The sequence below is a fragment of the Pygocentrus nattereri genome, chromosome 19, assembly GCF_015220715.1.
Source record: "Pygocentrus nattereri isolate fPygNat1 chromosome 19, fPygNat1.pri, whole genome shotgun sequence".
NCBI classification, from domain to species: domain Eukaryota; kingdom Metazoa; phylum Chordata; class Actinopteri; order Characiformes; family Serrasalmidae; genus Pygocentrus; species Pygocentrus nattereri.
This window is the reverse complement of record NC_051229.1, coordinates 21,602,633-21,629,365: the sequence shown is the minus strand read 5'-3', so window position 1 is coordinate 21,629,365 and position 26,733 is coordinate 21,602,633. Positions and strand designations below refer to the sequence as shown.

Below are 26,733 nucleotides of genomic sequence, written 5' to 3'. Positions count from 1 at the left end.
TTTCAATGAACTTTGACGTGATTTACACAGATCCAGGAGGAGCAGTTGCACATGAGCCTAAAGTCACTATTCCACCAAATGGTGTCGGCTCAGCTCGACTCTACTTTTCCATTCGGAAAATTTGGTACCTGATACTATTTTTGGTATCATTTTCAGGTTCTAGGAGAGCTGAGCAGATGCCAAAAGGTGACGTGGAAAAACTGCAGACTCGTAATTGGTTGAAGAGAATTGTCATCCTAAACACATACTATTGTTAGCTAGCAGGTTTACGTACCCTCTTGCCTTTGAGCAGCCAGAATCATCTTGTCATCTGAACTTTAATATAAAACTTCCTGAACTCTTCTGTTTTTTTCCTCAACAGTCTTTTGTTTTGCTGCAATCAGTCACATCTGAACAAAATTTATCTCCTTCACATCACAAGAGTTTCATGTTGCACCGCTATGATGGCCAGCTACATTGAGGGGATGCTATATCTGCAGTGGAAAACAAAGTAGATGGTTCCAAAGCAAGTAGAGTTGAGTTGTGCTATGTGGCGCAAAAGCACCATATGGTGACCATGTCTAATGCCAAGCATCAGCTAGAGGGTAATAAAACCCCCAAGCATTGGGCTGTGGAGCAGTGGAACTGTGTTCTCTGGAGTGATGGAGCTCTAGAATGTTGGATCTTGAGCTGGAGTGTTTCAGCATCTAGTGTAAAGTCTTCCCAGAAAAGTAGAGGCGGTCACTGCAGAAAAGCGGGTCCAAGTGCCATATTGAATGAATAAGAACTCCTTTTCAGACAAAATGTTAAACGTACAGATATATATATAGTTGGCAGATGCTTTAATCCAGGTCTGGGAAGAGATGCCTCAGGAGACCATCCGCCACCTCATCAGGAGCATGCCCAGACGTTGTAGGGAGGTCATACAGGCACGTGGAGGCTACACACAATACTGAGCCTCATTTTGACTTGTTTTAAGGACATTACATCAAAGTTGGATCAGCCTGTAGTGTGTTTTTCCACTTTAATTTTGTGTGTGACTCCAAATCCAGGCCTCCATTGGTTAATAATCATTTCCATTGATGATTTTTGTGTGGATCTAGGATGTGTTATTTGAGTGTTCCCTTTATTTTTTGAGCAGCGTATATATATATATATATATATATATATATATATATATATATATATATATATATATATATATATATATATATATATATATATATGAGATGCAATACTGATAAAGCAAAACCTTTTGCTTCTCACCACAGTTGTGAGTGAATGTTAAAGTTGTAATTAGGGGTAGGCGATGGGAAAACAGTGTATCATGATGCTCAAACAAATTTACATGAAACACAACATGCATCCTGATATTTTGACGCATGCATAAAATGTGCAAGTAGTGCCATTTAAAAATTCCTATTAAAAACTATAAATGCAGTGATTATTATGCAACATTTTACATCTTGTGCACTGCACTTAATTAAATTAAGCTCTCTTCATAATGAAAAATGTAGAGTTCTTTAAGTGCAACCAAATATTCTTGATATGATTAGATGTTCTTTTTGTGTATCAAAGTAAAAATAATTGCAATAATGATAAAAAAAAACATTTTATTTTAAACCCCTAATTACAATACGTAGAAATATAATTACAATATGGTATTTTGTTCATTTCACACAGCCGTTGTTTGTGTGTATGTGAGATGACTGACTGCACATAAGAGGCAGCATTCAGGACTCAACCTCAGAAACTTCTGCCCTTACTGTCTTTGTTTTCAAACACACACCCCTATGTGTTCTGATGCACCAAAATGTACATTTGTTAATGTTTTTTTCCAAATAATTTACCACAGCATACTGAAGATGATACCCACTATCTTCACACACTTATCTACACACACAGTGTCATCTGCTGGTCACACTAACTCTCCTCCTCACTGTGTGATGGGAGTGGAGCAAGGTGGTGCGTGGTAATTAGCACTGCGGCAGAGGTGTGTTACCTGTGTGTGTGTGTGTGTGTGTGTGTGTGTGTGTGTGTGTGTGTGTGTGTGTGTGTGTGTGTGTATGTGATACACTCCTCCATAAAACTCTCAAGTAGGCAGTTTTTCAGTGTTCAGTTGCGTAGATATATGTGTGTGAGAAGGGATGTGATGACCTCAGATTCTGCTGGGCTGTTGCTTGGCTTGTTGCCAGGAGGATGAGAGGAAAAAGGACGTTGTGTCATTAGTGTGTGTGTGTGTGTGTATCTATGTGTGCATTTATGTGTATGTGAGAATGTTTGTGTATGTATGTAGATGACTGGCTAGAAATAACTGAGATTTTTGTTTGTGTGTGTGTGTGTGTGTGTGTGTGTGTGTGTGTGTGTGTGTGTGTGTGTGTGTGCGCGTGCGTGCGTGGTTAATGCTGCAGTATGACTGTGGGTGGGGTTTGAAAGCAGCAGCAGCAGCAGACATAACAGAGGACACCTTCCATCCCCCCCTTCTCCTCCCACTCTCCCCAAACCTCCTTGCATCCAAAGAGCTGCAAGACAGATGAAATTGAGGCGATACATTTCTCTCTCCCTCTCCCTTTCTTTTACTCTTGGTCTTATAAGGGAGAAAAAAATTCCTTACACTATCGTAGTATTATGATAAAAATTATTATTGACACATGGAAGTACAAGTGAGAGAGTGTGTGTGTGTGTGTGTGTGTGTGTGTGTGTGTGTGTGTGTGTGTGGAAGTGTCTATGCACTGATCAGCCATAACATTAAAACCCATCTGTGTATCTACACTAATTGTCCTTTTATCAGCTCCACTTACCATTTAGGTGCACTTTTCTACAATTACAGACTGTAGTCCATCTGTTTCTCTGCATACTTTGTTAGCGCAGGTGTTATTTGGGTAGTGGATCATTTTCCACACTGCTTTAACACTGACGCGGTGGAGGTGTGTTAGTCTGTATGAGTGGATCAGACACAGCAGTGCTGCTGGAGTTGGAAAAAAAAGAGAAAAACATAAAATACAGCCTGAGCAAAAGTTATGGCACCTTTTATATTTCATGTTTTATTTTTTCCAATATGTTAAAATCATATAATCATAAAAGCGGCACGGTGGCGTGGTGGGTAACGCTGTCGCCTCACAGCAAGGAGGGCCTGGGTTCGATTCTCTGTGTGGAGTTTGCATGTTCTCCCCGTGTCTGCGTGGGTTTCCTCCGGGTTCTCCAGTTTCCTTCCACAGTCCAAAGACATGCAGTCAGGCCAATTGGACATGCTAAATTGCCCCTAGGTGTGAGTGTGTGAGTGTCTGTCTGTGTCTGTGTGTCTGCCCTGCGATGGACTGGTGGCCCATCCAGGGTGTATCCTGCCTTCCGCCCGAAGACTGCTGGGATAGGCTCCAGCACCCCCCGCGACCCTGACGGAGAAGCGGCTTAGAAAATGGATGGATGGATGTTAAAATCAACAAATAGAAATTGCAAAACCACAATAACACAGAGAGTCTTGTGGCTCTACTCTAAAAATCAGAAAGACAAACAAGACATAAATAAAACAACAAGCCCAGACAGAGCAGAGAACAGCGTGATTCAGAAAGTTCAGTGCACATTATCACGGTTATATTATTATATGTATTAAAATTGTTCAGGAGGTAGCACGGTCACCTCACAACAAGAGGGGTCAGTGTTCGATTCCCGACCGGGCGCCCAGGGTTCCTTCTGTGTGGAGTTTGCACGTTCTCCCCGTGTCTGCCTGGGTTGCTTCCCGGTGCTCCGGGACAGTCCAAAGACATGCAGTCAGGCCAGTTGGAGATGGCAATTTGTCCCTAGGTGTGAATGTGTGTGAATGTGTATGCCTTTGTCTCTGCCCTGTGATGGACTGGTGGCCTGTCCAGGGTGTGTCCTGCCTTCCATCCAATGAGCCCTGGGTTAGGATAAGTGACTTAAATGGTGAGTGAGTGACCTTTCAGTTGTGTGACCTTTGTTTCCATCTTTTGGTTCAGTGTTAATATGTTATGAACACTAACACCAGAACTAGAATGTAACATCTTCTGCTTTGGTCTGGACAAGTATAAACACACCCTAAGAGAACTTTTCTTAGTCCACAAGATGGCACTGAAAAGTTTTGTCCCCTCTTCTAGTTAGACCAGGGATTCCACCAGTTGCTCTAGATATAAAGGTGTTCTCTTTTCTTCTCTCTCTCTGTCTCTGCTGTTTCCCTGCATCTGTTTCTCTTTTACTCTTTGTGCTCTCTTTTCTGTCTGTCTCTGTCTGTCTATCTCACTGCTTATCTCGTGCTCTTTCTCCCCCAGTTTAGCCAGCAGTGCTCCACCCTGCAGTGTTTCGCTAATAGCCGGAAAGGAGAACAAAGGCTGTGAATTTTTATGTACAGAGAGAGAGAGAGAGAGAGAGAGAGAGAGAGAGAGAGAGAGAGAGAGAGAGGACAAATGTTTGTACAGCTTCATTCCTCTGAACCGAACACACAGGGAAGAGCGCAGGAGTATCTAGGTGTTCATTCATAGCTTTGTAATGCTGTGTGTTAGATCTTTTTGTAGTGTTTGAATGAGCTGCTTTCAGAAGCAATGGAGTTTTTGTAAAAACACATCCTAGTGCATTCTGGGGGCTGAAGACTGCTGGGACTGATCCATCTATTAAAATAGACCATTGTCCTTGGGGTCTTTGTTTTATTATGTAACACTCAGGCTATTATATGTATACTTTCATATACTGGGGAATGCACCAGTACAATTTGGTTCAGTTATTGAATTGAACATAGAATTTACATTAGAGCCTCAGGGGACAGCTGTGTTATTGGTTCAAAGAAATACAAAAAAGAGCAGGAAACATGATCTTGCGATTTCCTGTTTTTTTTGTTTTTTTTCTTTTTACATTTTTTGGTAGTTTTAAGCTTTTAGTGCCTTTGTGATCACAGCCTTGCCTAGAACATGAACATTATGAATCTCCTGACTAGAATCACTACAGTCTACAAGTTTTGGTGGTCGAGTAGAGAGTTTTGAATAATGCCTGTACGAAACTGTTTGGTATGTTTACCATGCTTTCTGTCCATAAGCTCAGAGCTAGTCCTGGAGTTTTCAGGGTGCTGCTTCAGTTATACCTGGTTTGGAATTCCAGTGATTTTCAAAATGTCTGCATAATTGTTGATGTAAACAAAGTCATTGAGTGCGTTTACATGCACTTCATGATCTGATAACTACAGAAAGTCAGGTTTTCTCAGTAATCTGATCAATGCTTTTACATGCACTTCCGGGTCTGCATGAGACAAGCTAAAATCCAATTACTGCCTTTCAGCCGGCCAATAAATTCACAGAATAACACGTGACATAAACGTAATGAAAAACTTTGAAAAAATGAAAAAATTCCTACAAGATGAAGAATATTTAAACCCTTCATTTTGTCAAGTGTGTAGTTGGTTTCACCATCGCTCCAAAAGTGTTTTGCTGCCATCTCACAACACTGCTTGCTTATTTCCAGGAGTCTGTTTTTGCACATGCGCAGACTGAGTAATCCAAAAGAAATCCAAGTAAGCCTTTCCATGCACTGAGAAATCTGACGACTGAGCTAAAATCCAGCTCTCTTTATCAGCTTTCTTGATTGGATTTCAAGATCTTACACCGACCTCGGAAATCAGAGTATGCTGTTTACATGACCAGTTATATAATAAGTGCAACGGGGAGCGAGGAGGCGGATACACGTGCTGAGATGAGCGAGATTTATTAAGGGCAAATCCAGGGTCATGGTCAAAGCGGTCCAGGGTCATAGAGCCAATACAGATAGAATGATAAACAGACGTAACATAAACCAGAATCAACAACACCGCAGATAACTCCAACAACAAAGATCAGCACAAAGACCAGCAAACACGGGGGGGCAAACACAGGGCTTAAATACACATGGAAAACGAGGGACAGGTGGAAAACAGGTGGAGACAATCAGGGGTGGAGTCACGAAACGAGGGGGCTAAACCAAAACAAACGCACATGGACAGGACTGGGAAGGGCCAATCATGACAATAAGAAATCCAGTCGTGATCAGAATATTGAGTGTATGGAAACGCGCTCATTAACAGTGGTTTGGTGTAAAATGGTGCATTGGAGAAAAACATACAGACTTGGATTTCTTTACAGTGGTGGTGATAGGAGTCAGGGGTATTGATGTCTACACCAATATAGGCGTCTATCTACAGTCTTCTGAGTTTTTATATGTAATGTTGATAATGGTACAAAAAGTTGCTAATGTGAAAAAAAAGAGTTGTGGGGATTATATTGCCGTATGGTATGTGTCCACTTGTGTGTCCAAGAGCAGAGAAACAACTTATCTCTTTCTTTTCTTTGAATCCATGACAGTTTACATAATAATGAAATGATCTAGTTTTATACAGAGCTGTTAACCCAGAGCTGTTAACACAGTGATGATTTGGAGGAAAGACATTTGTCTGGATGATGTTTACATGGTTTGAGCAGGAAGGTACAGTTGAAATCATACAGGGCTCATAAGTTCCTGTACTTGCTAAGGTAGCTTGCTTGCTAGTGAGATTGACTAGAGCTAACTTTCTAGCTAGTGTGGGTGCCTGATGCGTTCTGAAAAATAATAAAAGCATAAAAACATATGTCTGTGTTTGAGTCTCACTGTAAGCTTATGTGCAAGGCGAACTGAGTATCAGTTTAATGCCCCAGATATGTTCAGCATGGTTCCTTCATTTCCATAAAACTTAGGAAGTAAAAGCATTGTTTTGTATGCACAACTGAACATGCATAATGAGGTTATGTGCTTCTCAGGTCAAAGTTCTCCTTGAATCTTTAAAAAAAGGGGGGCAAATGGCAACATTTTGCTCGTACTGTAGAACCTTGGTCAGGTATAAACACTGACCTGTGAAGTCGTGCTGTCGTTTTGTAGTCAGTGTCATGCCCATATAAGGAACTTCTTGGCTAAGCAATTTTTCACTTTGGGGAAAATGAATGGTGTTTTTGAAAACTGCCACTGTCGCACTCTGCAGTTAGTTCAAATGTTTCAAATCTCAGCCATTTTTCTTTCACTGGATCCTCAAAGTTATTAAGGAGCCAGAATACAAAGGTTTCTACATGCAGCTAAACACTGCTCTGCGTTCACTGAGCAGACTTGAAACACGACTGAAATGCCCCATGCCAAACAGCAGGCTTTGTCAAATGTGGTAGTTAAGTTGCTTTAGCAGAAGAAGACTGCAGTTTTATAGCTGGGATACAGAATGATATTGAAGAATTACTTTCATGTGTCATCAGTTGTGTGCACACAAGTGATGGGCTGTGTGTAACGTGGATGCAGCAGTATGCATATTATCACTCTTTATAGACCCCATTCTTCAGAGGATCCAGTACATCTGGGAGGAAAAACATGTAGGACAAAACTTTAAAAAAAAAATGTTCACCCTTATTTGGTCATGATACTGACAACAAAGTGACACACAACGTCTGATACTTTGTCAGAGATTTGTTGACATTTGAAGCTGTTGTGTGTTCCTAGACATTAAAATGTGTCTAACATTATGTGTAACAGTAAAGCAGTATTATCAGATGGTCTGAAAGCTCATTGGCCAAAGCTTTTTTCATCTTCCTTCAATCATATACCTCTTCAGCACCACACATTTTGTCGTATTTTTTGAGAGGTACTTGTGTGACCGTGCTCAGCCTGACATGGTCTGAGCCACTGTCTACCATAATGACACCTAAAGCCTTATAAGGCATTCCTGTCAGTAGTAAGTGCCTCGGTCATGTGAGTTGTGAAGTTTTATATACATGACTGCCATGTATGGTTTGAGCTGTACAGCAGGATTAGATCCGACAAAGACTTTTAAATCCCTTGTTACCTGTAAACAAATGTCCGTCCAGACTGATGGTGGGGCTGGAGAAGGGGGTCTTGGTCTATCCTGAATGAAATCATTTGGCTAATGAGCTTAGTTTGGGTCAGGTTTAGGTGTAGGACCAGCATTATTTAGCCACAGAAATGTATGAGAAAATATTCCACAGGTAAGTTTTATGGAACAGTAGCACAGCTGATATCAAAACTGTGTATTTTAATTTTTGAAAATGTAGTTGTTTTAGGAACTTGCTTAAGAGTTCAAATTAAACAAACTCCTTCCTTCAGTAGATTTTCCACTGTTTCGAATGAGGCAGACGTTTCTTTTTGTCGTTTTCAGGGTCAAATTAAGCAAAATGTCCAGCTAATTGTTCTTTTACAATGATATTTCAAAATATACAATAGGTATTCTGATAACTCTGCGGACCAAATAACATTACAACACTTTAAACGTTTAGTATAATAGAGTTAAAAATGAAAGGGCTACTTAACAAAACATGTATTGTTGCACTACTGTATTTCACAGTAGACCCTCAATGTCCAGGGAACGGAGGGGACTGCAGAAGGGTTACTGCAGGCTTGTGATCTGAGTGCGCTTAGCCTACAGTCCTTCAGATGAGACTGCTTTCATGGATACTGCCTCACAGAGCACCCCATGTGAACAGCATTGCACTTCTAGCACAGTGTGCTTGCCACAGTGAACTGAGAGGTTAAAAGCTTTACTAGTTGCTGCTTGAAATGCTGTCTTTTGGTTCCCTGAATAGAGTTTGTTGTTCAATAAGCAGTTCTTGAATAAGCAAGAACTCTATCAAAGTTTGATTTAGTTAAATAAGTTCAGACCTTCAAGATAAATGCAGTGCAGTCGTAAGCACAGTCTTTAGACAGATGTTAAGTGATTAAGAACTGAAGAGAAAATTAGTGCAGAGTTTTAATTAGTGTGTTTTCCTGGGTAGTGTTTGAAAAGGACAAAAAAAAAAGACCACAGTTGAAGGAATAGAGAGACTGTTTAGTGCAGAGTTTGGTGAAAGGTTGTTCCACCGCTAGGGGGAAGGACGTGTCAGGACCCCAGAAACAGATGTGGAGCCGAGTCCTATGCTTACAATGTGAGAGCCAATTTGTATCTGATCGCTTCGGAGGTTCTTTAGTAAAACAAATGGTTCTATGCAGAACCATGAACACCTTTGCATGGCTGAAGGGTTCTTTGTATTATGAAAGTGTTCTTCAGACTGATGGAGAATGTGCTGTATGTGGTTCTATATAGAATCCTTTTGAAAATGAGTTCTTCTTTTCTTACGGTGTCAAGATTGTAACAGTAAAAGAAACCTTGTCAAAAAGGTTCTATATAGAACATTTGAAGCACGTTTGATGCACATTTTCCACCAATCCGAAGAACCATTTCTGATGTGAAGAGCCCTTAAATCATGCAAAGGGTTCTTTGAGTGTTCTTGGTTCTATATAGAACAATTTTCTTAACTAAAGAACCCTTGAAGCTCTATCTTTTTTAAGATTTAACTACCTGTGAGGATCTATCCTGAACATGTGATGAACCAGGACAAACTGCGTAGAGTTGTCAGTGGCTTTGTGGAGGGCTTATTTGATTGAGCGGAGAATGTGTTTTAAGTGTCCTGGCTTTCTTCTCAAGATGGGAAGATGAGTACCAGCGTATCTGGAGCAGACTTGAACCTGGCCAGCTGGTGATGATGAGTTGATCTCTGAGATCAGAAACAGAGCAAGGTAGGTAGAAGTTGTTTGGGGAAGGGTGGCTGGTTTCCAGTGGGCAGGGTGGGAAAGGATTTGTCATGGTTAGTTCCATTACCTTATATTCAGTGAGAGAGAAGAAGGTTAGCAGCGTCATCCTTGGCTAGTTTAACTAATGATAAAGCAATAATTTGGTCAAAAATGCTAACATGACTTGTAATGAGAGGAAGGTAGCTTGAAAGCTAGCTCATCATGGTCATGCTAAACTTTCAGATTTCTCGCAACTGCTTATTGCTGTGGTGTTCTTTATACTCTTATTGGAACGTTAGGGGTATTTGATGAAATCCAACAGATTTATGCGTGTTTGTGTCTGTGAGCTTCTTGATCTTGCAGTACTTAAATGATCATCCAGACCACAATGGCTGAAGGTGCCTAATGTGTGCATGATCCTTTTGTATCCATTTTGCTTGAAGTGAAGAGTAATGATATCGCAACATGATACTGGCACTAAACCATGTGGTCTGGTGCTATATTGCTTTCAGATATGGTGATCTGATCACTACTAGAATGTGCTTGTGTCTCTCTTTTCATTTGGGAGCAAAGCAAAGCCTCTGCAGATTTAGGGCTTTGACTTTGGCTCACAGAACGGTCTCCGATTAAGCCTTTTGGCACTAGATTTTCACATTAAGTTGAATAACGGTTGGTTATTTTTTTCAATGAAGTCAGCGTCTTTTGAGGTTGCAGCTGAGGTTGCTGTCGACTCTGGAAGGTAATTAATGAAGCTATGTTTTTACCACAGCCTCATAAACTACCTGGACCAGTCTGGACCTGGATCAGAAATGGCTCTGTATTAAACTATCCATGGCTATGTGGAAATCATTAGATCTTTTTTTGCTTCCTTACAGCTTTTGCTTCTGCTTGCATATTTCCAGATGAGATATTTAGAGCTATGCTACATTTTAAAGTGACTGATCAGAAGCTGCCTGGATTTGCAATGAAATCAGATCATACTTTGCATTAAATTTTACAGGGCTCAGATGATTCTTCCCAGCAAAATGAATGAATGTTGCTATGTTAAAAATGTGATGTGACGCATGCCTTTCTCTGTTGTTTCTGTTTGTTCAGCTTTCTTTGCTGAATTCTGGCAAACCTCCAGTGTATTTATTAACATTTGCAGGGGCAATATAATTCAACTGGAATGTGTATTACACAGAGTTACTGCTCAAAATGCAGAGACATAAGTAGTAAGGACAAGTACTGTGTTCATGTCACTAGAGTTGTGGTGCGTACACCCTGGTATGTGGTGTAAACTCACCTCTGAGAATTTACAGTATGCCCACCTAAAAACAGTGAAACATCATATTTTGTGTTTGATTATGATTTAGTTACCACAGAAAGCAAAGGCATCATGAGCTGTATATCCAGCATGTTCTTTTATGTGTTAGGAAGACTTGCAAGACTTCATAGCAGGCCTGTGACTGTTAACTGACTTACCGTGGGTCCCCAGTGACATTTGTTGATTTACTTCATGTGAACCACAGCAAGACACTGGTATTGCCCCATGCAAACATAACTGAACTTTTAAACATACTGGGTGAAGTAATATCTAACTTTAACACCACACTTATTCAACATAGATTAGGTTGTTCTAGAAACTTGGCTGTGCCGGTTGAATGTGCTCAGTGCGGCAGGGAGATATCATGCTTGTACAGAAGGCTGTGTATGTTGAGGTATTTTAGGACATCCTCACAGCACAGCGTCAGATTCCACATGTTACAAAAACCATAAATGTCTGATTAATGGAGACGCATGGTTAAAGTGGGTAGAAAGAAGTCATGTCTCAACTCTCGCCCTTCAAGTGAAGCAGGCCTTTTCAGACAGCCTCCTGCGAAATGGATTTGGAGAAGAAGGCATCAGGCTAAGTGACCACAAACTCTCAAACAGTAAAGTTCTTGTGACATTCACAATTCCGTTGTGTCTTACTAGATTAATTGCAGTTTCGAGGATAAATCGAAGATGACTGTATACTACAACCACAACTTTCACTAAACTGTGCTTTTATGATTGACAACGGTTACACTTCAGCTCACGCTATCACTGCTATTACCTCTGCATCCACTTCAGTTTATGTAACCATCATAAAACTAATGGATGAAAACGTGAAGAGAAAAGTAAAAAGAAAATGAACATGCATAAAGCTGGGTCCGACTGTGACAGTAACACTGATGCTCATGTTCCAGTCCAGCAAATCAGTTTTGTGGTCTATTATGTGATTATAGTCTCTCATCCCTAAATTCTGTTTATTAACTTTATAATCCCGGCCCTTGTTTCGTCCTCAGTCTGTTCGTGTTTTGTCTGCTCCTGGGTCTTGTGCTGTCTCTCCTGTACTGTCATGATTGGCCCCTCCCAGTCCTCCATGTAATTTTGTTTACCTTTGGTCTTGTCCATGTGCTTCCTTGTTTTGACTCTTCCCTGTTCTGCCCCCTTGTTTCTAGACTCCGCCCTTGATCGTTATCACCTGTGTCTCGTTAACCCTCGTTGTTCTTGTATTTAAGCCCTGTGTTTTCCCTTGTTAGTTGCTGGTCTTTTTATGGTGTTCTTTCTTCTGGCCTGCGTTGTGTGTCTAGTCCGTATTCCTTTTCATAATGTCTGTCCCTCGATCTCTCCGTGTTGGCTCATTGACCCTGGACTGTTTAGACCTTGATATTGGATTTGTCCCCAATAAATCTCGCTTCTCTCAGAGTATGTGTCTGCCTCATTATCGCTCCCCCGCGTTACACATATATTTCCAAAAGTATTCGCTCGTCTGCCTTCACACGCATATGAAATTGAGTGACATCCCATTCTTAATCCATAGGGTTTAATATGATGTTGCCCCACCCTTTGCAGCTATAACAGCTTCAGCTCTTATGGGAAGGCTTTCCACAAGGGTTAGGAATGTGTTTATGGAAATTTTCTTCCAGAAGCGCATTTGTGAGGTCAGACTCGTAGGCTCGTAATCTCTGCTCTAATTCATCCGAAAGGTGTTCTGTCAGGATAAGGTCAGGACTGTGTGCAGGCCAGTCAAGTTCTTCTACACCAAACATTCTCATCCATGTCTCTATGGACCTTGTTTTGAGCATGAAATGGTCCAAAATCTCTTGGTCTGCTGAAGCATTAAGAGTTCCTTTCACTGGAACTAAGGGGTTGAGCCCAAGTCCTGAAAGACAACCACACATCATAATCCCCCCCTCCACCAAACTTTACACTGGGCACAATGCAGTCAGACAAGTACCGTTCTCCTGGCAACCGCCAAACCCAGACTCATCCATCGGATTGCCAGATGGAGAAGCGTGAATAGTCACTCCAGAGAACAAGTCTCCTCCTCCAGAGTCCAGTGGCGGCACTTTACACCACTGCATTTGATGCTTTTCATTGCACTTGGTGATGTAAGGCTTTGATGCAGCTGCTCGGCCATGGAAACCCATTCCATGAAGCTCACATGAAGTTTGGAGGTCTGTAGTGATTGACTCTGCAGAAAGCTGGCGACCTCTGCGCACTTTGCGCCTCAGTATCCGCTGACCCCACTGTCATTTTACGTGGCCTATCACTTCGTGGCTGTGTTGCTGTCATTCCCAATCGCTTCCATTGTGTTATAATACTACTGACAGTTGACTGTGGAATATTTAGTAGCAAGGAAATTTCACAACTGGACTTTTGGGTAGGATTCTATCACAGTACCATGCTGGAATTCACTGAGCTCCTGAGAGCGACCTATTCTTTCACTAATGTTTGTAGAAGCAGTCTGCATGCCTAGGTGCTTGGTGTTATAATATGTATATATATATATATATATATATATATATATATATATATATATATATATATACACACACACACATACATACACACACAGTGTATCACAGTATTGACACTTCAGGAACTATCTCCTAAGGGTTTACTCACTTGTGTTGTATATTGAGTTATTTTGAGGGAAGAATAAATTTACACTGTTATATAAGCTGCACACAGACTACTTTTCATTGTGTCAAGGTGTCATTTTGTCAGTGTTGTCCCATGAAAAGATACTTAAATATCTGCAGAAATGTGAGGGGTGTACTCACTTTTGTATGTGTGTATATATATATATATATATATATATATATATATATATATATATATATATATATAATGTATGTATGTAAACTTTTGCAGTTTTAAATGCTACAGTTGTCTTTCATACCAGAGCTCATAGTTATTCTTCTTGTAGTTTGTTAATTCATGTTAATGCTCGGAGCAGAACCTTAAACTTCACACAATGTTCAAGCATACAAAATGAAAAAAAAAACTTAAACCGATACTAAGCAATTTTGCAACTATTTTTGCTATCAGTCCATAGATAAGTGGTCCCAGATCTAGTCATAATAACAAGGAAATGTAACTCAAAGATTCAGACTATATAAATGCATAATAACATATAATATCTGGTATTGTTTTGTACTACATACATGACTGAAATGTGCCTGTGATAAATTTCTGATTCTAGAACTTTCCTTGTTTACATGTTTAATGAGTAAGGTTAGATCATGCCCTGTGATTTTTATAACCAAGCTGAAAAGCTGGATTAGAATCCTTCAGTAAAGGTCTATTATTGTCGCACTGCACGCTTCAGCAGAAAGCCAGGACTTTTGAAGTAGTGAGTAAGTGAGGGGAACTCCTGCTGGATATTTCTAACTTTTAAATTCCTGTTTCCTGAAATAGTCCTTACTTCACACATAGCAGAGAGTAAATTAGAAAATAGTGGAAGGCTTGTTTGCAAACAGACTAGAAGCGCAGGCTGGTTGCTGAACATTTCCAAATACATTAAAATTTTTAGAGTAAAGGGACTAAAGTAGAATAAAGTGAGATGTTTTGGTCAGACATAGTCTTTCCCACACTGCTAGCTTCTAGTACTGTTCGTGAAGCTCTGTATAGAGGAAGTGTTGTTACAGTGTGTCTGCTTTTCTGTACGCTGTCGTCATGGTTGAGTAGATGCATTAAGTGATGCCTCAGCATGGAATGCTATTTTTAGTACACATTATGAATGACTTCATTGTGCAGATCACTGGAATATCACTTTAAACATACTTTAAACACACACAGCCTGGATTTGAAAGAGCCCTGCAGTCCACAGACTGGAGAGGTGTTTGTAGGTGGGGTTATTTGGAAGGGGCTCCATCATATCCAGGTTAGCCTGTTATTTTAATATGTAAAAGTATTTCTGATCTGCAAATCAATAGTTTTATTTTAGCCCCTTTTCCTTGATAAACCACTAACACTACTACTGTGAACAATGACAACAACAACAACTTCAGTAATATCAATAACAACCAAAGTAACATTAATAAGAATAATAATAATAAATAGGCATATTGTAAAGTTACAGTATAAATACAAATATCTATTTGTCTGGCTATTGGCCTAATCGCACTATATTGCCAATCCCATTCATCCATCCAATCACTTCCATGGTCACAGGTGTACAAAACCAAGCACCTAGGCATGCAGACTGCTTCTTCAGAGTCAATCGCTACAGACCTTCAAACTTCAAGTGGTCTTCAGATCAGCTCAAGAACAGCGTAGAGAGCTTCATGCAATGTGTTTCCATGGCCGAGTAGCTGCATCCAAGCCTCCACCCAAGCGCAATGCAAAGCATCGAATGCAGGGTGTGAAGAGCCGCTGGACTTGAGCAGTGGAAATATATATAAATATATATATTCTTTAAAAATTTGTCATTTTGAATTAAAGCACTTCACTTAAGATGAGCATCTAAGCATATCTGTCATGGTACAAGTACAATTTGTGCATTTCTACTACATTTCATTAGTAAATTTGCACACTAAAATTGTGATCATCACTGCTTGTTGTGCAACATTTGTACTACTTCAGGTTTTTACTTTATTTTTTTTATTGTGCATTCAGTTCTTTTCTTTCAGCCACAGTAGATTTAACCTGAAAAGATTTTGTTTACCTTGGTTTTGGTAGCCCACCCTGTAACCTTGTGGGTGAGGCACGTCAACCAAATGTAAATCTGAAAAAATCAGCATATGAGCTAAAACTACAGTTCTGTCCAAACGTTCACTTCCAGTTTTTTATACATAATTTTTATGCCTTAAATTGTCCAGCAGTAATGTGATGCAGTATGCTTTTAGAAATCTTGATATAACATTTTATAAACTGTTATTCACAGCCGTTATTAACATCTCATTTTCAACATAAGCACCGAATGAGCAAACGCTAGCAAATCTGTGAGTCCTGACCTTCAAAGCCTTGCTGCTCTCCACACAGACAACATAATCCAAAACATGTGGTCCTGATAAGAGGGCAAGAGTCAGTGGTCAGTTTAGAGATCTATGAGTTAGACGGAAATAAACTCCTCCATTCTAGCTTCTGTAAGTCTGTGTGAGTAATTTGTACAATTATTTTGACAGTTGGGGAAAAAATTCTCAAGTGTTACCTTTCAAATGAGACCAGGTTCATGACTGTAGCCCAAAATTTGTGGGCCAGAAAACGGGGTGACAATTAACAGGGTTTAAATTCGCCATATTAGCCAGGCTTTACTAACTAACTAGGGGTGGGTATTCTTAGTCTTTCTAGAACACTGAACAAACAGCAACAACCAGTGAACAGTAAATGCATTAGAACAAGTAGTTTAGATGTATTATGCCATCTTATTATCTTCACAAATTGTTTTCCACCTATTCCCCCATAACACTTAAACACTGCTGGACATAATTTAAAGTGACTGCCAAAGGTTGATTGAATGTCATAGAGAAATTGGTAAATGTTAAATACTTCAGCAGAGAAGTTGAGTGCTGAATGATTCCTTTACAACTAGTGACTAACTTTCAATGGTCTAAGCAAAACCTGGCTACATAAACTCGTGCACATTTTATGTTTTGGTTTTATGTTTGGAAAGTTTGGTTTTTTCGGCACTTATTTGGACAGGCTACTAAAATTTAGCGTTTCACTTCACTGATATCATCACTTTGGTTCTAGTAGCTGTAGGAATAACAATGCAGTGTATCCTCATTTTTGAGCTGCCTAATCCTGCAGAATATCCGGGGACGAACAAAGCTTTACCCCCTATAGACCCTTATAAAAAGTGTCTTTGAAGACTGTACCAGTACCGTTACATTGTTACCTGAAAAAAGCATCCCAGAGATGTGCAAATGATCCCTACATGTAATTTAGATTTTGGAGATTCCAAAGACATGCAATGCTAACATACTGCAGTCAGAAATGGACCCACTCTAAACTTAAATATGAAAGTGGCAAAATATGCCTGCCCAGAAATGGCTTGGGGCTTTAAAGTTTACCAGAGATGGACAAAGTACACAAATCATGTACTTGAGTTAAAGTAGAGATACCCAAGGTAAAATATTACTCCAGTAAAAGTAGAAGTCCTTACTCCAGACCTCAACTTGAGTAAAAGTACAAAAGTATATTTTCAGTTGAAAATCCTCCAGTGTCTCTCTTGGTAAACCAGTCTTTTAATAGAATGTTATTAATTAGTGACGCTGACGTCTATTAAAATGATCATAAGCACAAAACACTGAAGGTAAACAGTTTCCATCAGGGAGAACCGAGTGGCTCTGAAATCACTTTTACACACAAGCAAAGTTTCAGTTTAAGATTATTTTGTAAATTAGTTACAAGTTGAATAAAACTGGCTTTAAACTCAGGATCACAAATAAGTTTTCCTTTACTGTGTTGATCTGTAGGTCTCTGTTCATAAACATAAACTAACCGAAACTAATTTACTATAAAATGAAAGGAACGACAGATTTCTCAAAATGTAGTGGAGTAAAAGTAAGATATTTGAATTTGAAATGTAGTGGAGTGAAAGTAAAAAGTCACCCAAAATGGAAATACTTAAGTAAAGTACAGATACACAAAAAAACTACTTATGTACAGTAACGAATTACATTTACTTAGTTACTGTCCACCCCTGAAGTTTACATAGTTAATTTATGTTAAATTCTGAAAAACTATTATGCTTTATTTACATGTAGCACTACTGTTGTGCTGGTAGATTTTGTCTCATCTAAGTTCATTAGTCTCAGAAAACCAAATCACAGTGAATGAAAATGCCTTTGCCTTTATTAAATATTGTGATATCCATTGTCCACCACCCATAAACGGAACTGAGATCAGATCTATTTATTGTTTTTTCTGTTCTATTTAAGGTTTCTATTTAAATGTGTGTGAATAAAATATATCTAAACGTTCATTAAAGCAGCAGCACATGGAGTCATTAGGAAACTGTGTAAATGGCTTTTTAAACATGGTGTATGAACTGAGGCTGTAATTATATGTTACTATTTAAAGCGCAGAGATCCTTTCTTTAGTGTTGGCATGGTGAAGTCACAGATGCTACACTGAGTTCATTCTCTTTCTGTGGCCATTTAGCGCTTGTAGTAATGTGTAAGTTCATGTTTTCATTTGATGATTGTGTCCATTTCTATTTCGTTCTGTCATTGTGTTGTATCAGATCAACCTAATCTCTGTGCACCACATCTGTATTGTCTGGTTCATTATCATGGACAACATGCCAACTTTGCATTTATAAACATTTAGATTCACTTATAATTGAAGTGAATGAGAAGCTGCTGAATTCCATGCATAAGCATTTAAAAGATGTAACTATATAATATGAATTCAGTTCTATGACTATTTCACTCATGATTATAATAATATAAATCATAGGATAAGACGTGGATGGGTTAAATGCAGAGGTCTAATTTCACAGTGTGCAAACACAGTGACAAATGGTTGTGAATTCTATAATACACTGTCAGTTTGTCATTTTGTATATTTGTGTCAAATTTGGTTATATTTAGACAAATAGTGGTGTATTTCTAGCCTTTTGTGACAGAATAAGCTAATTCACACCAATTTATTCAAATTTGCAGCTACACTGTGCTTAAAAGTCATGTTATTTTCAATATGGTTGTTTTAAGAAAAATTCAATTTTATTTAAACTCAATTAGTAATAAATGTCTATTCTCCATCTTTTTTCAACTGTGATATTACTAAAAGTTTTTTAAGTATTTGCAAAATTGTTAGGCTTAGTGGAAAACAACATTCAGAAATGCTCTTCGCTTAAAGATGTACAATAAAGCTTTCCATGTATATGACAATGACTTGCAGTTACTGAATTGGCTCCCTCTGGGGGCCAGAGAAAAACTTAAGATTTGCTGAATTCAAATAATAGTATTTCCTGTACACTACAACCTACACATATTTGCAAAGTGTTAATTCTTATTAAGATACATAATTTGAAACAATATTCATGTCTTTATTTTAATCTTAGCCAGGAATAAATACATTTTAGATTGTTGGAAATCTAACTGAGCATTGTAAGAGCCAACTTAAGCCAATTCAAGCCAAATTTCATACATTTCCTCAGCTGAATATTTTCAATGTAAATATAGTTTTTGGTCACAATCACAAGTGACAAATTTGTGGTCTCTTGTTTCTGAATAGGCTGGACAGAACATATTGATCCATAACTTGCAATAAAATTGCGCTTAAAGGGCAAGATTTTTAAAAATAATTGTTGATCTTGATGGTTGTTTAGAGACCAAGTTTGAAATGTTGCAAAAACATTTCAGCAAGCAGTATGAAAACATCAGTTTTCACATTCTGATGATTTACAGAAAAACAATAGTTTTTTCCCCCAAAATCTTTTTATTGCCTTTTGTAGAATCAGACATATTACACATTTCAAGTAAAACAACAAAAAGTGAATTTCTGCATCACCCCCTTACCCTTAACCCACCCACCCCCTTAGAATACCTACTTCCACTAAAGCTGCTCCTGGGGATCTGACAAAGATAAACAGAATATCTACCAGAGCAATAGTGGTCTAAATCAATGTGTAAATAATACTAAATATAAATAATTAATTACAATATGTACAAATGTCAATAACATTAGAAGAAGAGATTAAATAAAAAGAGAAAATAAAATAAATAAATAAAATAGTAACAATAATGATAAAAATAATAATCAAATAAAATAGAAAAGGGCAACAAGTAAAGTTAGAGTCAAAACCAAATTTGTCTAAAATGAAGAACAGATAACTCCATTCCACCCTATCAAAAGCTTTTTCAGCGTCAAGGGACGCTACAATTTCAGGAGAGTTGGAAGAAGGGGAATATAAAATATTAAGTAATCTCCTGGTGTTGAAGAATGAGTGTCTGCCCTGTATAAAACCTGTTTGGTCAGGGAATATGGTCTGGCATAATCTGCTGAAGCCGACGAGATAGAACTCTGGGCAGAATTTTTAAATCTGTGTTTAGGAGCGATATTGGTCTGTAACTGCTGCAAAGGGTCGAGTCTTTGTCCTTTTTGAGTAACAAAGAGATAGTCGCTGCAGATAAGGTTGGAGGAAGTCTGTCTTTATCAAATGAGTCATTGTATAACCTTGTCAAGATTAGGAGAAGCTGTGTAGAAAACACTTTATAGAATTCTATTGTAAAACCATCAGGTCTGGGGGATTTTCCATTTTGGAGTGACCCTATTGCCTCTTGTATCTCCAGGGTGGAAATGGGCCTACCCATGTCCACGGCCATAGTCTCATTAACTTTGGGGTAATTTAGTGCATCAAGACAGCGGTGTAACTCTAAGGGGTTGAAGGGCTGTTCTGACTTGTAGAGGTTGGAATAATAATCAAAAAAGACTCTGTTAATTTCAGATGGGTCTGAGGTTAAATTGCCCGAGGGTAACAATCTTAGAAATCAACCTGGAGGTGTAGGCCTCACGGGCCTGGTGTGCAAGCAACTTCCCTGCTTTATCTCCTTGTTCAAAGAGTAATTATTTAGATTGTCGCAGTTGTGTCACTATTTTGTGTGTCATCAAAAGGTTGTGTTCTGAGTGTAATTGAAGGCGTTTCTTGTAAAGAGTGGGTGTGGAGGCGTAGACTGTGTCTAGTTTGAAAAGTTCATCTGTTATCTTTAAGTACCTAGCTCTCTCTGCCCGTCTCACCTGAGAGGCATAGGAAATCACTTGCCCATGGATAAAAGCCTTGAAGGCCTCCCATAAAATGTCACTACCAACCTCTGAGGTATCATTAACTGCAAAATAGAAGCTAATCTGAGCGTCAGTAAAGTTCTTGAACTCATTATTGGATAACATAAATGAACTGAATCTACATTGTTTAACAAAGTTTGGGGCAGAAGGAAAACTAATATCAACTGTTATGGGGGCATAGTCCGAAATGACAATGGTGTGATAATCGCATGAGTTAACATGTTGGAGTTGTCTGTTATCTAGCAACTAAAAATCTATCCTTGAGAAAGAGTGATGCACATGGGAGAAAAAAGAGAGGACTTTGTCCTGCAGACTTTTAAATCTCCAAGTGTCTGACAAACCTAATTGGGATTGGTGATTTAACACAGCACTGGCCGATTTCAAGAAGGCGGCCTGCTTAAGTAACGACCTATCAAAACTCGCATCCTGGACGAAGTTAAAGTCACCGCCTATGACTATTTAGTGACTATCCACATTTGGGAGAGTGGAGAAGAACTTATTTAAAAATTCCTCATCATCCCCAGTAGGAGCATACAAACAGGCCAGGATCACTGGCACATTGTAAAGCAGGCCTGAAACTATGACATAACGCCCATTAAAGTCTAGAATGGAATTTGTTGGTTCAAACATGATGTTTTTATGAATGGCGATAGCAGCCCCCCTTGGCCCTGACAGGAAATTTCAAATTAAATAAATGTCCCATCCAACTTTTCTTAATACGAGAGAGCTCTGTGGTTTGAAGGTGTGTTTCTTGCAAAAATATGATGTCACCTTGCAGATGTTGTAACTGTATAAGTACCTTGTTGGTTTTGATGGGATTATTCATCCCTTTAGTATTCCAGGAAATTAGGTGCACTTCCCTACCACCACCAGCCGCGTCAGTGCTGGCCATTCAAATGATATCGTTAATTGGACTGCCTAAATAAAGGCAGATAAGACTAAAAAGAGAAGAAGGGAGTTGAAGAGAGAGGGGAAAAAACACCCCTCACACAAATAAGGACACACCCACGATTCCAACACCACTCCATAATCCTCAGGGCTGCGCTTCCAACAATCCCTATACACAATCCCATCTGAGCATTCCAACTCAAAACTTAACAGCCATTAGCCTAACTTCCGGAGTCCCAGCTCCCGTCAGACATAACAATGAACCCCACTCATGAACAACCAAGACCAAATAAAAAAGAAAGACAAACCAAGCATGAGAGTGACTGAAGAGACACATGAAATCTAATATTACTATACATATAGCCTAGCAGTATATACAGCATATCTGTGGTCCACTGAGATCGTAAGCCCCCTCTTTATTTAAAAAAAAAAAAAATGACAAGGTAATACATCCCAAAAGCCTCAGAACTTGTCCCTGTTCCCAATACGATCCTGCTAGAGTACTCTGAGCCATGTAATGGAGGAAAAATCAAAGCGGATGGGGAGTGAATAAATAAAATAAAATAAAGGAACAAGCCTTGACAATTAACAGTGAAACCGTCACAATGAATTAACCATCAATTAGCACAAACTTTTATGCTCTTGCCAATGTTACACACCATTAGCATGGATATTTCATATCAGCTGCCCACACCCCAGCTACCACCACCTACCTTGGACTAGCTGCCCACCCTACACGGATGTTCTCATAGACTCCTAGCTATTCCTACTACCAATACTACTGCTATTAATATTAGTAGTATAATCACTTGTAGGTAGTTTGACCAGAGGAGGATGGGTCCCCCCTGGTGAGCCTGGTTCCTCCCAAGGTTTCTTCCTCAGTTCTGAGGGAGGTTTTCCTTGCCACTGTCGCCTCTGGCTTGCCCACTGGGGGGTTTTTAAGTTTTTAAGCTTTTACATTTTTTACATTCTTGTTAAAACTTTGTCTTTTCTGGAATTCTGTGAAGCTGCTTTGTGAAAAAAGCACTATACAAATAAATTTGATTTGATTTGATTTGATATTTGTTAGGTAGCTTTTAGCCTCCTCAACTGAAGCAAGTCTCCTCTTTCCCCCGTCCTTGGTCGTGATGATAAGCTTAGCCAGGAATAACAGCACGGGCTTGAGACCGATGTTGTAGAGATCCGCTAGCACCTCTTGATACTTGGCATGCTGTTCGAGGAGCTCAGGGGCATAGTCCTCGTAGATAGCGATGGGGCTGCCATGGTATTTTAGCTTGCCTTTCTTGGCTCTGGCCTTTCTTTCTGTTGGAAACGGTGTAGTCGGATTATAACCACCCTCAGCTTCTCCCCTGGACCTGGCTTACTGGTCAGTGCCCTGTACGCTCGGTCAAGCTCCGGGGAGAGGGCAAAATCTCCTCACCGAAAACCTCCGCCAGAAGCTCAGAGGCGTCTAATGGATGTTCTTTGCAATAAACTAAAGGTTTTTTTGATAATTATTTACCTACAGACTCCACGGGGGGCGGTTGGGGGGTGGTTCTACACCTACTTGGGTGCTTGGACCATTGATAATTTAATACAATGGTTATCGTAATTTTTAATTGAGAAAATGCTAACATTTGTGGGTTTCTGTGGTTGCTTATGCAACCATCTTTTTCCTCATAACATTCTTTATGCCTCTGCAAAATCTGTTTGAGCCCTAACCCCTCAACCCACCCCTCTATCTCAACAAAAAACAGGACACTCTACCCCTAGACAATAGATATAAATACTGTAGATATTGACCTAGTCAGTATTTGTTTGAATGTTAAATAGGTAGTGTATGCTCTGCTTTGTAGGTGGTGGTAGTACACCTTGAACATGAACATGTTTATCCAGATTCCAGTATAAGGGCTGTGATGGAAAAAAACAAAACCACAAGAAGAAAAGTAAACAACAAGAACAAAGTGCTTCAAGCAGGCTCAGCCATGGGTAAATGCGAATTCAGTAAGAAGTGGTTGCAAAACGACAAATATCAAAAACGTTGGCTGAAACCATCCTGTGATTTGTATGTGCTGCGATGTGAATTTGTGTGTCACAAAATATTTAAACTTGGGACAATTGGTTGTAAAGCATCATCTCATAAAAGCTTAAAAGATTAGTACTATGTTAGCACTTGAAAAAATACTATGCGTATCGTATTGTTCACTGCTACTTTGACCCTACATACTAGAGATTATCTGCTGCGAATATGTATCTATTTCTGCAGTATGATGCCGCTCAGAGTGAATTGTATTAAACAGCTGCAGATGTAGGGTGTATATAAATGTTCTTTTTGACAAGTGACAATGTAGAAACAAACTAAATTGTCCAAAATATCCCAAAATATTTTTTTCTTTTTGACTATGTGACTCTAACAATGTCAGTGTACTGGGGAATCTTGTGAGCTCTGCTGTTGTACTGTTGATGTTGTGTTTCCTTTTGTGTTCATGTTCAGTTGATAGACATCTAGTGTTGTTTTTGTATTTGTTACTTCTTATAATGTTTGTAAACTCCTCAGCATTTGTATTCAAACCTACCACAGTCTTCACAGTTCTATTTCTTCTTTCTTTTGCAGAGCTCCCACCTGGCGATGATTGACACTCTGATGATGGCTTATACAGTGGAGATGATCAGTGTGGAGAGAGTGCTGAACTGTGTACAGAAATACTCACCTTTCTTCCCTGAGGAAGACTTCCCTTATGATGCGGAAGAGGCTGTGACCACCTGGATTAACAAGGTGAGATAACTGACTCAGCCACAGGTGGGATTTATTCATGTGTATCACAGGTGTAGGGGGTACAGCGATGTAATTTAATATCATCACTGATTGACACGTAACCCGATGACAATGTTTAAAAGGCGATGAGCACCACGTTGGGAAAAATAACTGACAGAACTAGGGAGGACTAATTTACCTTTGAACAGCTTGTACATAATATTGAATAATATGCAAACAATGTTTTATTTGCTTTTACTGTTAAAATGTTGGGTTATTATGGGGCATTAGTGAGTAAATTCCTCACTGTCTCTGCTGTGGGTTTCCTGTTATTTACTGTACAGCATAGGTTTTCAGCATAGGTGGTTTAGTGGTTAAATAATGAAAATAGACTTTAAATAAACACTACATGCTTTTCCTAAGGCATTTATGGCTGGGTTTTAGAGTGCCTCTGCTATAACAACTGTAAACACCTCATTTTTTAATGTGTAAAGCAGGTAGGCATACCATGGGAAATCACTTACAATCTGAGGTTTCTCCAGCAGGGAGCGCTATTAGCACACAAACTATAAACCTGCACCTGAAGGAACTCGTAAATGCACGTTTTCAGTAATAACTATTAAAACAACAGATGAAGTAGTTGAAAAGATGTTGGGTTATTCTGTATTATATTATTTAACGTGATGTTTATTAAAGATTTTCATTGAATTACTTTGAAGTGAAACTGGACTGTCTGAATGATCCACAAGAATATGATGCACTTTCAAATTGAAGCAGACCAGAAGTAACACAGCACACATTTTAATTGGCTTACTTGTGTTAACTCGTGACGTTCCATAAATAGTCAGCTCCATAATTATTGGCTCCTTTGGTAAAGATGTGTAAAAAAAGCTCATAAAAATGTTGCTAGCACTTTACAGATCAGTGGGTAAAGATGTAGTAATATTATGGTAACAAGCGGAACTCACTTTTGTAGTTTTTCGTAATTTTCTGAATAATAAGTTAGTAATTGTAATAAGTTCTTAATAAATTGATTCAAATTATATACTAATATTATTTGTTAATAAATAATAAGATAGACATGATGCATATAAATATGTTATATAGGGTGTTTTCTATCACTGAACTCATTTTGGAGATTTTTGGCAGATTGGTACTTTATAATAGAGTAACATTATATTGTTAACAGGTAACACACAAGGAACTTGTATTTTTCAGCCCTGATTCTGTGTAATCTCAGTATATTCACCTCATTTGCTCTTAGGTAGCTACTTTTTTAAGGTAGGCATGTTAAGAAATTCCTGTGACTGGACAGACTGTGAAATCTTTCATCTCACTCAGTTTTCCAAAGTGTGTAGTTTTATGTAATAGCAGTAGCTGTGCAGGATGGATCTTTTATTAGGATATGTAGCTTTTTTAGTTAATGTACTACAGAAATTAATAAATCATAACTTTGATAGAAATGTGGGAATATTATGTAGAGACATTGTTTAAATTTCATTGTTGAATAAATGAATTTTGAGTTTAATTGTATATTTATATTGCGTTGTTCTGCATAAATTATATGCGCTACTCTTTATTAGGGCTGTACTGTATTGATATAAAATATGATGTTCAAAACGATCAGATATCACAATGACAATGTGAAAAGCGATAAATTATTATCCAGTTATTATCGATAATTAATAAAACAGTTTGCCCATGACTGGATTTGATGCAAACACTTTTTTTTGATGTGTAAATAGAAATGTATCTAACCTCTAATACAAAATTATAAAAGCACCTCAGCAATAAAAGTTGTGACAGAGTTTGTAATTCGCTTCCAAGTTGGGTGGAAGCTTTGACATCTCTTGCTCAATGGTCTTCTGGTTGGCAGCAACTACAACACCAATTCCAGTGAAGTTGGGACGTTGTGTAAAACATAAATAAAAACAGAATTCGATGATTTGCAAATCCTTTTCAACCTATATTCAGTTGAATACACTACAAAGACAAGATATTTAATGTTCAAATGGAAAAACTTTATTGTTTTTATTTGCAAATATTCACTCATTTTGAATTTGATGCCTGCAACATGTCCCAAAGAAGTTGGGACAGGGGCATGTTTACCACTGTGTTACGTCACCTTTCCTTTTAACAACACTCAATAAGCGTTTGGGAACTGAGGACACTAACTGTTGAAGCTTTGTTGGTGGAATTCTTTCCCATTCTTGCTTGATGTACAACTTCAGTTGCTCAACAGTCCGGGGTCTCCGTTGTCGTATTTCGTGCTTCATAATGTGCCACACATTTTCAGTGGGAAGCAGATCTGGACTGCAGGCAGGCCAGTCTAGTACATTTACATTTATGGTATTTGGCTGACGCTCTTATCCAGAGCGATTGCAATTTGATCATTTTTTACACAGGTGGGCGAAGGTGGTGTTAGGAGTCTTGCCCAAGGACTCTTTTACTGCGAAGCCACGCTGTTGGAACACGTGCAGAATGTCACTTGGCATTGTCTTGCTGAAATAAGCAGGGACGTCCCTGTAAAAGACGTTGCTTGGATGGCAGCATATGTT

At 38.9% G+C, this 26,733-nt stretch overlaps 1 protein-coding gene across 2 annotated transcripts in view; it reads left to right on the top strand.

Moving 5' to 3' along the window:
• Window positions 1–26,733, top strand: part of camsap2b (calmodulin regulated spectrin-associated protein family, member 2b) — a 112,683-nt gene that overhangs the window by 26,040 nt on the left and 59,910 nt on the right. For both annotated transcript variants that reach the window (XM_017699166.2, XM_017699165.2), the window contains exon 3: window positions 24,035–24,196. In XM_017699166.2, the coding sequence (XP_017554655.1) occupies window positions 24,035–24,196 (162 nt within the window). The remainder of the gene's footprint in view (window positions 1–24,034; window positions 24,197–26,733) is intronic.